The sequence below is a fragment of the Rhamphochromis sp. 'chilingali' genome (genome assembly GCF_963969265.1).
Source record: "Rhamphochromis sp. 'chilingali' genome assembly, chromosome: 2".
Taxonomy (NCBI): Eukaryota; Metazoa; Chordata; class Actinopteri; order Cichliformes; family Cichlidae; genus Rhamphochromis; species Rhamphochromis sp. 'chilingali'.
The window spans coordinates 45,348,809-45,361,695 of record NC_137930.1 but is presented as its reverse complement, the minus strand read 5'-3'; the positions used below and the strand labels follow the sequence as shown (position 1 = coordinate 45,361,695).

Sequence of the window (12,887 nt, the reverse complement as noted above, 5' to 3'; positions counted from 1 at the left end):
TTATGTGGAAGTCCATCATTATTGATTAATCTGTGGATAAATTGATCATTAATCAGCATCCTGAAATTGCTCATATGTACATCTAAAAAAAAATATCTGACATATCTTGTCATATCTGACAAGCTTGACCCCAAGATAAGCTTTTTCAGTAGAAAGCTATCTAGCTATACGATTAACTAAATAATTAACAGAAAGATCTGCATTCTTTTTAAAGGCCTCTTCATTGCATTGACATGTGGAACAATTTGCAACTCAATCAATAGATTTTTGTTACATGTTTTATTATTATTGTTGTTGCTTTAATAGAATTTATCAGGGGGATAAATGTATTTAAATGCTTTCTTTCATCTGTCAGAATATATTAACAGACGGCATTCATGGGCCTGCCATAAAAAAAGCAACAGTTTTCGTAGTTCAGAATTTGAAAATATTTTGTCTGGAGCTCAAAATGTAAATAAACTGCTGACCACAAAAGTTCCTGTATATGTCTAATGTTTCATCTTCCTTTTTGCAATGATCACGGTGGCGCTGCAGTTTTGTGTGAGTGGCATAAAGTGCATGAAATACATGGGTTGGATGGTGGTGTGTGGTGGTGTCTCAGCTGCAGAGGGAGAGGTGGAGTGGAAGGTTCGGGGGGCTGTGGAGAGCCTGGCTGGCACAGGTGGGATATGTTTTCTAATTCTGCCTCTCCTATTTATGCAGTAGTGCCCTGGGACCAAGGCGATACAGTATGCTGAGCAGCTGGCAATGATGCTGCAGCTACGCTTTGCAACGTCTGAAAAGTCACATTACATTGAGAAAAATAATAAAAGAAGCACGCAACCCAGCACACAGTGTAGGGACACTCCTGAGGCCTGAATGTGCTACAGTGCAAGCAGGATCACAAAGAAATTCAGCTTTGATTTTGGATTGTGTTTATTTGTCTTGTGGTTTTGAGAAAGTTTGAACAGCCCTCGATCGTGATGGGTTTGAATTACTCTTAGGATGGAAAAAAGGGGGCACATTTCCCAAATGTAGGATTTCCACTTTTATACACGCACACAGATCAGTATGGGTTCTTGGAGGTGTGATCCATGATGGACATCAGAGCCAGCCAAGTCTCCTGAGCGTTGGGGATGATCTGAGATGCAGGAAGGAGGAAGCCATAGCGACCCTCATCCCTCAGCTCAAAGGTGTACGAGTACTTGATGCCCTGTTCGTAGGTCCAGTCAATGGTGTTACCACTGGCTTGGTCTAAAATTAAAATAGGCATTGTTAAAACAATGAAACGGTACTGTAAAAAAAAAGAAAGAAAGAAAAAAATGGAGATCCTGAAAAAGCTTTTAATTTCAAGGCAATAATGTTTAAATAAATAAAAAAAAAAACCTTGCACCATTTGTACATTTAATTTTAGCACAGTTTATACTTATGCATGAGTGGTGGTTGGTTGGTTCATAAACACCAAAAAACTGTCTGAAGTACAGACCTGTGTCGTTTTACTTTTATACAAATGGCTACAATTTAAAGCAAGTTTGAGATCCCTGCCACAACTTTTTTTGTATACACTATTTAATACCACTATATTTGCATTTGAAGAAATTAAAGTTATAGGAAAAGAAGAGAAATATTCATATATCTGGTCATTATTAGGCAAAATAATGTAAAAGAAGTCTGTACTGGTAAGTAGTGTTGCTTAAACTTACAGATAGTGTCAATGATGCTGCCGTATGTGTATTTGGTACCATACAGGGAGGTTAGATCACTGATGGCCTTTTGAGCCACCTTGTGCTGTAGAAAGAATATTATCATACTTTTTAATAAGGACTTTTGACAGAGCCCAAAGAAGATATAAGAACTATCATAAAAATAAGAATTCTAAAGAAAGAAATTAAATCAGAAAGATCTTTTTTATACCAGTTCTGCCGCGTCATTGGCAGGAGTGCTTTTGTAGCCATAGGGATACATGAGCATCTGAGAGTAGGAATGGATGGAGATGAAGGCCTTGATGTTGCCATGAGACTTCACGAAGTCCACAATAGACTTGACCTCAGACTCAGAGTGTGCACTGGGTCCACGATAGGTTTCTGAGCAGGGGCTGCTGCTGGCACCAGGTTCTATTTATTAATATAAAGAAAACCAGACAAACAGACACTGTGGTAAAGCATTAGAATGTAAAAATATGAAAGACATAAGCAATACACACACACACACACACACACACACACACACACACACACACACACACACACACACACACACACACACACACACACACACATGATCATTATTACCTCATACAGTGGCTGTTAGTGGCTTTAAATACAAGTGAATGGCAGGGGAAAATATTACCTCCAAAACCAGCATCCCAGTTCCTATTGGGATCAACTCCCACACAAGAAGAACCAGGATTGGGCTTCCTGGTCTTACGCCACATACGATTCTGAAACAGTAATGTTAGTCTTTGCTTGAAGAAAGATATTTTATTCTATATGACTCTCAAAATTTAATTCATTGTGCAAAACCGACTAAATACACCATTACTAATTCATCTGTATCATCTTGTCAGCTTAAGCTAATTGGGATAAGCCCTGAAAAAAATGTTTAAAAGTAAAATGAAGGTTATAAACAGACATTTGGTTGTACAGCAAATTACTCTAAAACAAATCAGACAGTAGACAGTATGAAAGACTCACACTGCTGTGGGTGAAGGCGTATCCATCAGGGTTGGTGGCAATCTCCAGGAAGATGTCCATTTGACTGAGGATTGCAGTGAGGGCGGGATCCGTTCCATAATCAGTCACAATCTAATGACAGGAAAGCAGAGGACACAATATTCAGTGCAACCTGTAAGTTGTGAGAAGTGGCAGAGACACAGACAAAAGCAACAAATGTTAATAATATTATTAAAGAAAATGAAAAAAAAAAACAAAAACCCACCTTCTTAGCAAACCATAGCCCGCTGGCCTGAGTGACCCACTCTCTGGAGTGGATTCCAGTGTCGATCCAGATGGCAGGACGGTTGGTTCCACCAGTGCTGAACTACAAGACAGGAAAGGAAAGTAGCAAACTTCATTACAAATAAAAAATGAAGAGCAGCATGAGGGTGAAAACTCTTGCCAGAAGAGTATAGGAGGTTTTGTCTTTTTTTTTTTATTTTAATGTTCGTTCAGCTCTATTGTGCAGTTGTAGTTTTGCTTGTTTGTTTTTTTTTTACCTTGAGCACATTAAGAGGACGGCCTTCGTAGCTCTGCCCAATCACTATCTTGCTGACAAAGTTGGGATTCTCAGCCACCAGCATGTCCTGGAAGCTGTAGATCTGAATGAAAGACACAATAATGCATAAGCATCAGTTGAGTGCGACATGATTCTGTACCACTGTCTGGCCTCAAATGTCATGGGGATTGCAACATGATGTAGATCAATAGGGAAATGTTAAATGCTAGGATTGCTATTAACATTCAGTTTAAATGTCACTGAAATATTGAGCACCAAATTTCCAGTGTTGGCACATTACACACTGTACATGGCCCCATACTTTTAGAAATAAATGTCCTTTGTTGTGCTTCAAAAATGTAATTGACATTGTTCACATGAACAGATAGAGTACAAGTAAGTTCCTCCCATAGTGATTGGTGCAGTAGTTAGTACTGTCGCTGCACAGCAATAAGGTTCTTGCTTTGAACCCCAACTGGGGTGTTTGCACGGCCTCCCTATAGATATTCTCGATATGCTCTCTATATGTTAGGTAAATTGATGATTCTAAATTGGCCATGAATGAGAGGTACAATGGTTCTTAAAATGTATAAGGCATTGTATTAATGCATGGTTAAATGTGGCTTGTAATCAGTGTTGGGTAAGTTACTTTAAATTAGTAACTTAGTTACATTACTAGTTACTTCTATCAAAAGTAACTCAGTTACTTCAAGTTACTCGTTACTTTCAGAGTAACTAGTTACTAGGGAAAGTAACTTTGGTTTTACTCAGAATTCTCTTGTTTATGTGTTGCTTCCGTAACTGGATACCCAGCAAGATTGCCAGTCTTCTAGCTTGCTTACTTGCCACAACTGCACTGTGCCACCTACCAATAGAAAGAAAAAAATAATGTGCACATTTCCACGAGAGAAATCCCACACCTGATTCTATCCTGGCCTGCTTTTTACATCCAACACAAAAACTGCAGTCGTGGTGCTTTCGATTGTACTCAGAACTCGGAAATTCTGCCTTCTGAATAGGAAGATGTAGGTAACACCAGACTGCAGATGAGCTGCTTACAGGGCTGGACTGGGACAAAAAAATCGTCCCGGGCATTTTGACTAGATTATAGGAAAAATCATAAAGCCTTTGAATGAAAATAAACACTGTTGTGACAGTGATGTACACTGTTCTGATGGTATATATGTATCAATCTATCAATCGTTTGTTGTAAGACTCAGATAATTATTTTTTTTAAAAGTGAGACATTTTAAATGAGAATAAGAAAGTATTTCCTTGTGCCCCCATTTCCCTGTTAATGCCCTACATGGACCCCTGGCAACACTTTGCTAGACCCGTCCCTGCACAGTTACCAGCTGTCAGCTACTTAGAAAAGGATCCTGGTGTTATTTGTCTCTCAGAAACAGTTCATAACTTCCCTTCAACTCATTCATGTCACTTAAAAGGTAAACCTGTTTCTCCATCACAGCTCTGATGATTCAGTAAGGACATCTCCTGGTTTCATCTTCATGTTTCCCTCTCATCACATATCCAAACCGATATCATGACCAACAGGTTTACAGCTGTGGCTCCAGCCAACATCAGCTGATACTAGAAATTAATATTAAATAAATTCTAACAACAGCTGATCAAGCTTAAAAGTGCTAGTACGAGTAACGCGTTCCCGGTTTTAGCATAATAACTAGTTACCGTGCTCGTTACCACAATAATAACGTAGTTACTGTAACGCGTTACTTAATAACGCGTTAGTCCCAACACTGCTTGTAATCTTAAATACTCTCAGTGGTCTCTAAGACCAGAGAATTGCTATAAAAATACAATTCCATTTCCTTGCCCTTCCTTGTCAGTCATGCCACTCGCTAGCAAAAACACTGCATAGAATGAAGCATCAGGTTAAGCTGCTTAGCCAAAGATGATAGCTTTTAATCAGACAAAAGGAGATACTGGTAATAGTGTGTGAAGCATCAGAAAGAAAAATGTCACAGCTGAGGGATCCTGACACTCAGTATGCTATATTTGTATGCTATATTTTATTACAAATTTAGCACATTTGAAAAAACTTTCAAAGAGTTTATTTGCTTTTTCTTACTGCTTTGCATGGGTTAGTGAAAGAAAATACACAGTTGGCTACAATCTATTCACTGGATAACAGTAGCCAGAGGAGTTTTGTGTACTTACCTCTTCAAGGGTGTGGTAGTTAGCGAAGTCGAAACTATCAGTGTTTTTGGCCTGAGGTACACGAGCAGCAGCCATCTCCTTCTGCTCCTTATCCAGAATCATCTGCAGTACAATGATAGATTTCATACTATTAGAGTTACTGAGCAAAACTATTAACAGAAAAAACTCCAGGGTGTATTCTGATCTTATAAGCAACCTGGAGGTCTTCAATCATGGCGGAGTAGTCAATGTTCTGTGTCTCAAGGTAATCTTTGACTGACTTCAAGACATGGAAGGGAACTCTGACATCCACGGGATTAGACACAGTAGTCACCCCCCTCCAAAAATCCAGCTGAAAGAACAAAAATATATTAACCAAAGCATACAAAAGAAGTTTCTACTCAATTTAGAAAACTTATAAAGATAAAAATAGAGCTATTAAGGCATTTTTAAAAATTTGTGGTTTTGTTTGTTTTCTTCTTTCTTCTTCTTTTTAAAGTTTATTTTAAACAGTGGTGGCTGGTGATGTCATTTAGTGGCTGATAAATTACCTCGAACTCCATCATTTCCTCCAGATCCTTGATAAGAGACAGCTGGACTTCATCCTTGGGAACAATTCGAAGCACTTTGTGCCTGCAAACAGCAAACAGCTAAGTTTTACAGCCTTCTACTCAGCGTATCTTGCTTGTGCAGAAAAAAGTCATTTATTGTGAAACCAGAGTTATCAGTTTAGGTATCTCAACCAGTTCTCATCGGCAGGCATCAACTGGATGCAGGAACAGTCCAGGTTTTCTAGGCACTGCATATTAGCTATTTCACATACTATGTATATATACTATGTAAAACTGCAAGAAAATTTAGATTTTAGGGTTTTATTCATGCTGTAGCAACAGAGGGGTGTCGGATAAATTACATACATACAGCACTATTTTAAATAACAGGAAGTGAGAAGCCTTAAGCTTCATAAAGTTGGAAGTTATAAAAGACTGCTTGCCAGTGTTTCCTCTATAAACTATTTTTCAGTTTGAGAAAAAAACTGTTTGTCATTCCACACATTGCTGGGACTGATAGCATAAACCTGAATTCTGTTCTCTGATCCACACTTCAATCTGTGTGAGTTTGCAGGCTGAAATATTGGTTTTTGGATCTCTACACATGCATAACCTTGTGTCCTTATCAAAAAATGTATGATGCAGCTTTTCTTTTTTTCCAATCGGGAGTGTCCGAAAGTAAAAAAAGGTTGAAAGTAAAGCGCTTGGTCTTTCACAGGGACAGCAGCTAGCCACAGCTACAGATACATAGATGACACCTGGGTCAATATCAAAACCCAAGAAGTAGAAGCATTGCTAATGACTGATTAATTCAATCATGACTAATTCATAACTCTTCTTAAGGAAACTGATGATAGTGCCTACGTTTGCTCAAAAACACTGATTTACTTTAGTCTTTACTTAGTAGATAGTCTTAGATTTAGTCGACAGGTCCACTTACCCCTCAAATGTCACTTTGCCAAAAACTGCCACAAGCAGCGCAGCGAACACGAACAGCCCCCTCATCATGAGCAACAGTGTGAACGTTGGGCCAGAAACAGACGTTTATGGCTGCCTCTGCCACCTGATATATGCCCAAAGGTTGACCTTGCCAGAGTTCAGAGAGCTCTGTCACCGGCTGGTCCTTTTCCCACACCAGCCTAGAGATACCAGAACCAGAAGTTGCATCATACACACATATTTTGAACAAACTGAATTTATGTTTAGTTTACAAAATAAAAGCACTGGTGCTAAATTCAATCTTAGTCTGACTGAAAACACTTTTTTTTAACATGGGTCCTCATATGGGGACATTACATTTAGGCTGTTCTGCACCTCCTCCTTCATTCTGCTCAACGAAGTGTTTAATACTTTGTTACACAATTGTCCCCATGATTTTTAAAACAAACAAACAAACAAACAAAAACCTTGGAAAGAAATGCTAACCTTTGGTACTTATCAGGTCCATCTAATCCCAAATCGGTAGGAGAAATTACAAATGCATCACAAACAACAACTTAGGTCACAGGAGGAAAAGATTTTAAAAAATCCAATGCATTTCCTTTGCTTTGCTTCATTATGAATGCGTCCAGTGTAGAAAGAGCTCATTAAAACACCAGGGAGAAATACACAGCTTAATCATTTCATGCCTAAATTTGTCACTCTGTAAACTTTCTTTTTATTATTATTATTATTATTATTATTATAAAAAATACTCATGTAAAAAATGCTCTAACATCTTCAAACCGTTTATGTTGTCACAAATGCTAGCAATACACACACACACACACACACACACACACACACACACACACACATATATATATATATATATATATATATACAATTGTATAAGTCAAGAACTCAAGAAGTTTATTGTAATTTCGTATGGTGACACCCTACCTGAAATGGAATACTGTTTCTCTTTTCTTTTTCTTTTTTTTTCTTTTTTTTTTTGGAATACTGTTTCTCACCAGCCTCTACAGCTTAAAAAGCAAAAAGCATGATAAGAAAAGCAAATAGCAAATCCTCAAGAATTTTGTTTGATGGCTTAGTCGATGTATTAGTTGCTTAAAGATAAAAAAATAAAAAGTAAAAATAAAACCTGTCACACTTTTCTTTAAGAGATTTTAACAAGATATTTGGGAAATAAGATAACTTGCTTTCTCATGAGAAGCAGTGAAGCTAGCCAGCTTAGCTCCTCCCATAGTTGCTGTAATGTTGTCATGCAATAACTGGGAACTATGTGCACACACTGCATACGGTCAATGTGCTTTTTTAACTTCCTATTCAGTTTCCTGCATGGCCTATTTATGCTCTGGTTTTAGAATAGAATAGAATTCAACTTTATTGTCATTGCACATGCACAGGTACAGGGCAACGAAATGCAGTTTGCATCCATCCAGAAGTGCTTTAGTGATATAGATATATTACAATATATATTAGCAATAATATAGATATGTAAGTATATTACAGGAATGGGTCTATTATGGTATGTTATAATGTACACGGTATGAAGTATGTTGTGAATGTTCTATAACTATAAGTATGTACAGGCTGTAGTGAGTACAAGCTATGTACAGGCTATGAACAGGATATAAATCTGAAATAAAAAAAACTATACAGAAATCTGAGATATACAGTTATACAGAAATGGGGACTATGCAAGTTATAAACAGTTGTAGGATTAAAAATTATCGTATGTACAGAATGATTATTTACACAGAACTATACAGTAGTGCAGTTAAGATAAGTGAGATATGTGGATAATTTCTACAAAGGCTATATAAAGTCCAAGTGGTTGTGAGTGGTGGTTCAGTCCATGTTATTATTGTGTGTTTGAGGGTACAGTTGTCCATTGTGGGTGTGTGTATGTTCAGTCCATGAGTTTAGTGTGGGTCAGATGTCAGGAGGCAGAGTTCAGGAGTCTGACAGCTGTGGGGAAGAAGCTGTTCCGGTACCTGGTGGTCTTAGTCCGGAGGCTCCTGTGGCGCCTCCCAGAGGGCAGGAGGGTGAAGAGTCCATGTGATGGGTGACTGGGGTCTTTGATGATTTTCCCAGCCCTTTTCAGACACCGCTTCCTGTAGATGTCTTTTATGGCAGGAAGTGGTGCTCCGGCGATGCGCTGGGCAGTTTTCACGACCCTCTGCAACGCCTTCCGGTCCGAGGCAGAGCAGTTCCCGTACCAGACTGTTATACAGTTGGTCAGGATGCTCTCGATGGTGCAGCGATAGAAGTTCACCAGGATGTCTGAGGACAGGTGGTTCTTCCTCAGAGTCCTCAAGAAGAAGAGGCGCTGGTGAGCCTTCTTGACCAGCTTGGAGCAGTTGGTCGTCCAGATGAGATCCTCGGAGATGTGGACTCCCAGGAACTTGAAGCTGCTCACACGCTCCACAGCCGTCCCCTTAATGTGGATGGGTGGATGTGGGTCAGCATTCCTCCTGTAATCCACGATGAGCTCCTTGGTCTTCTCTGTGTTAAGCAGCAGGTTGTTTCTGTCGCACCACTCAGCCAGACGATCCACCTCCTCCCTGTAGGCGGCCTCATCGTTGTCACTGATGAGGCCAATCACCGTGGTGTCATCTGCAAACTTAATGATGGTGTTGGAACCATCAGCAGGTTTGCAGTCGTGGGTGAAGAGGGAGTAGAGGAAAGGGCTCATCACACAGCCTTGCGGTACACCGGTGTTCATTGTGATTGGAGATGAGCAGTGGTTATCCAGCTGGACATGTTGGGGGCGGTTGGTCAGGAAGTCCAGTAACCATTTGCAGATGAGGGAACTGATGCCCAGGTCTGTCAGTTCCCTGATGAGTTGTGAGGGGTGTATTGTATTGAATGCTGAACTGAAACAGCATTCTAGCGTATGTGTTGTTGTTGTTGTTGTTTATAATATGCAAATAGAGGTGATGGTCAGCAGATTTTGCTAACTTTTGATGGAGCGAGGATAGCTGTTTCCACAGATTTATTTAACCTGTGGGTGTTTATGATATAAACTGGCAAAAATTTATTAATCAAACACTAAGACATCATCATCAGAATACACGGCTTTAATTTTGCTATGAATTTTTTTTTTTTATGACTTTATTGTTGAATAATATATTTATACAACCATATTTAGTCACTGCATCCTCATTGCTTTTCCCCATTTTATTGTTTGAAAAACAAAAACGGTACTTTATGTGAAATAGACAGATTATTTGGATGAAAAAACAATGAAACATTAATAAATCATAATCCACTATTAGCTGGTATTGAATGGCTGGCTTAAATGCTGTTTACAGCTCAGGAAGGAATCTCATTGTTCAACACAAAGCAGTGTTCTGAGCTTCCTCTCTCTTACTGGTGGAGCAGCTCCACAGATGAACTGCATCAATGAGCTAAATTCAAACCAGCTGCCTGGACACATGTACTGTGAACCCTGCATGTCAATAAAAATATTTCCAGACATGAGATAACTTGTTTTGTAATGGTACAAAAACTTTACATCTGGCGTTTTAGCAGGTGTGAGGCATTAAGAAAAAGACACCTACCAAATGTTAGTTGAATTTTCCCTGTGAAGACAGGAGGCATCAAAATCATTTTTTTAATATGCTGGGCATCAATACCCAGCTTTTGTCTTGTTTTCTTCCCTTACACAGTCACCTTTAGTGGATGTAGTTCTTGGGAATGTTGACCTATTGAGGAGTAAGTATTGAACAGCTAAGACATTTGACAATTTGAAATGCCTTTAAAATTCCAGCATTCTAGCATCTTGGATTCCTTCTTAATGCCTGATTTAAAAGATATCTATGACATACTTGGGAATTTAAGAATTGAAAGGAAATTTACAAGGTAGCAAAGTAACGTTACTCACTAATGCCACCTCCCTCCATTGGCTGTCTTCTGTCTGCTATCTACAAGTTTTTCCTATGCAACCAAGCTGATAAGCTCAGTGCAGAGGAAAAATAAACAGTAAAAAGCATCTGCAGAATTCACACAGACTTACAAAAACAAAGCAGGCAGTATCTTTGATCCATGTGTCTGTTAAAGTTTCCTTGAACTGAACTTAGCCCCTACCAAAGTTTAGAGAGATAATAAGTGCATGAAATGTGAACTATACAAAAGAGTGTAAAATCTGTTGAGGTCACAGTGATGCAGCACTTTGAGAGTGTACAGCTTCCTGATATTCTTGCGTGTTTGGGTGGGGGGAGCTGAAAATCAGCATGGGAGGGTAAGTCCTTCCATGCATCCATACAGTTATCTGTAGGGTGAAAGGTGGGGCACACTCATTTGAACTTTTTAACTTTAGTTACTCTCTCATTTTATGTGTGTGATTTTTAAAAAGTATTATAGTTGGTGTATTCTGGTTCAGGGTCACTTTTAAGTGACCCACTTTCCATCTTGGAGTCACATTTAACAGCATGTCTTCGGACATGATGCGATTTTATTAGGGTTTGGATGCAGCGATTGAATGAAACAGTTGCCTGAGAGTTTACAGGCATACCAGAAAACATAGATCAGACATCACAGGGAATGAGAGCATCGGCGAAAAAACTGCATCAAAACACGGTTCTTTAACAGTTAACACGACAGATCAAGTGGCCGGGTGTGACAGTGCTGCTTCCACTAAACCAACACACAGGAAGTTGATAACGACTATTGTTTCCTGTCACTGAGTCAAAACTGCAGCTGTTTCGGTTCAAACCACAAACATTAGTTCAAAACACGGACCAGCTGTAAGTCTGCGGACAACGAGTCCTAAGATTATTTCAGTTGCTATATGTGATTAAAAATTAAATTTCTTGTCTTGTCACAAACAAATTACCACACCGTTATCAGTGTATAATTAGATAATTTAATAATTTAGAATGTATTTACACATAAAGATGAGGGTCGGAGGAAAAACCGTAACTGCAGCAGGTTGAATGTGTCAAATACACTCACATCCTTTGTTAGGTAAAGACACGCCCTGTTGTTTCCTGGTTGGCTACCCTGTCCTCCAGTGCCTCTTTTTTGTACTCTTATTGGTTAAGACGGAAAATCTGTCAAAACGGAAGTCCCGCCCTGTTCAAACATCAATGAAAAGTGTACGGGACCTCCCGAGTGAAAGTAAAGTCAAGCTAGAAAGGAAAGAAAGAAGAAATGAGGCAAGTCCGGAAGTAATGAAAGTGTTTTTTTCACAGTAAAAGCGCCAGATGAGCCCAAATTGTTGGAAAAGATTAAATAACTGCAGTGTCGTGACTAGTTAACACCAGGCTCCAAGTAAGATAGTTAAAGCAGGTCTTTCCATCACAGTGTATCTTTTATATGTCTTTGAGGATTATAAATTGATAGACATACTAATTTTGACCAATAATAAGCATACCCAAGTGTTTACAGGTGTTTACAATAAATACTGTTTTGGTTAATTAATGTGATTACTGTGCCCATGTTTACTATTTCATGCCAAAATAAATATATAGTCAACAGAACCAATTATTATTTGTCCAATACCTCATTTTCACTATCTTGGGTTCTGTAATGAAGCAGCCTCATCAATCTTTAAAAGTAAATATTTTTGTTGTGTTTTCCTTTTAAAGTCCTTTCTGAGACCACTTTTTTTGGTTTTACGTCTTTGTTGCTTTGGAGTGCCAGGAGTGCCAGAATGAAATTAATATATACATTGTTAAATAATTATCTGAACGTGTCATTAATTCATTAAGATGGAACTGTCACTTCAGCAGTTGAGCGCAGTGACAGTTTGATTTGTTTGTCTAAAAACACAGATCCCCAGGCTAATTTTAAAATTTCAGATCACATCTTAATATTTTCACATGGAAAACTAGTGAATGGACGACATTGCTTATTTCAGACCAGCACTGGCCACGCCCCAAAATTAGGTAATAATTTTAATAAACATGAGCGCAAGAGAGAGGAAGACACTCTACAATGAGCTGAAACATTCGCTTCTTATTAATTCCTGCATATACAATTTTTATCATTCATATTGTGTCATTTTGTATGTCCCTCGTGATTTCATCGCCCCCTTCA

General features: G+C 38.7%; 1 protein-coding gene across 3 annotated transcripts; it reads right to left on the bottom strand.

The window, feature by feature from the left end:
* Positions 1-8: 8 nt before the first annotated feature.
* Positions 9-11,809, bottom strand: cpa5 (carboxypeptidase A5). Of its 3 annotated transcripts, none has more exons than XM_080876115.1 (12): positions 11,736-11,809; positions 6,841-7,039; positions 5,901-5,982; positions 5,567-5,701; positions 5,371-5,472; positions 3,194-3,295; positions 2,917-3,018; positions 2,673-2,783; positions 2,329-2,419; positions 1,894-2,093; positions 1,683-1,767; positions 9-1,233 (listed from the first exon to the last, which is right to left on the bottom strand). In XM_080876115.1, the coding sequence occupies exons 2-12, from the start codon at positions 6,906-6,908 to the stop codon at positions 1,046-1,048; spliced, it is 1,266 nt and encodes a 421-aa protein (XP_080732241.1). In that variant the 5' UTR covers positions 6,909-7,039; positions 11,736-11,809; the 3' UTR covers positions 9-1,045. The 3 variants fall into 3 exon arrangements, with proteins under 3 accessions (XP_080732241.1, XP_080732243.1, XP_080732242.1); XM_080876117.1 differs by lacking the exon at positions 11,736-11,809 and adding an exon at positions 10,864-10,951; XM_080876116.1 differs by lacking the exon at positions 11,736-11,809 and adding an exon at positions 7,782-8,061.
* Between the last annotated feature and the right edge of the window lie 1,078 nt (positions 11,810-12,887).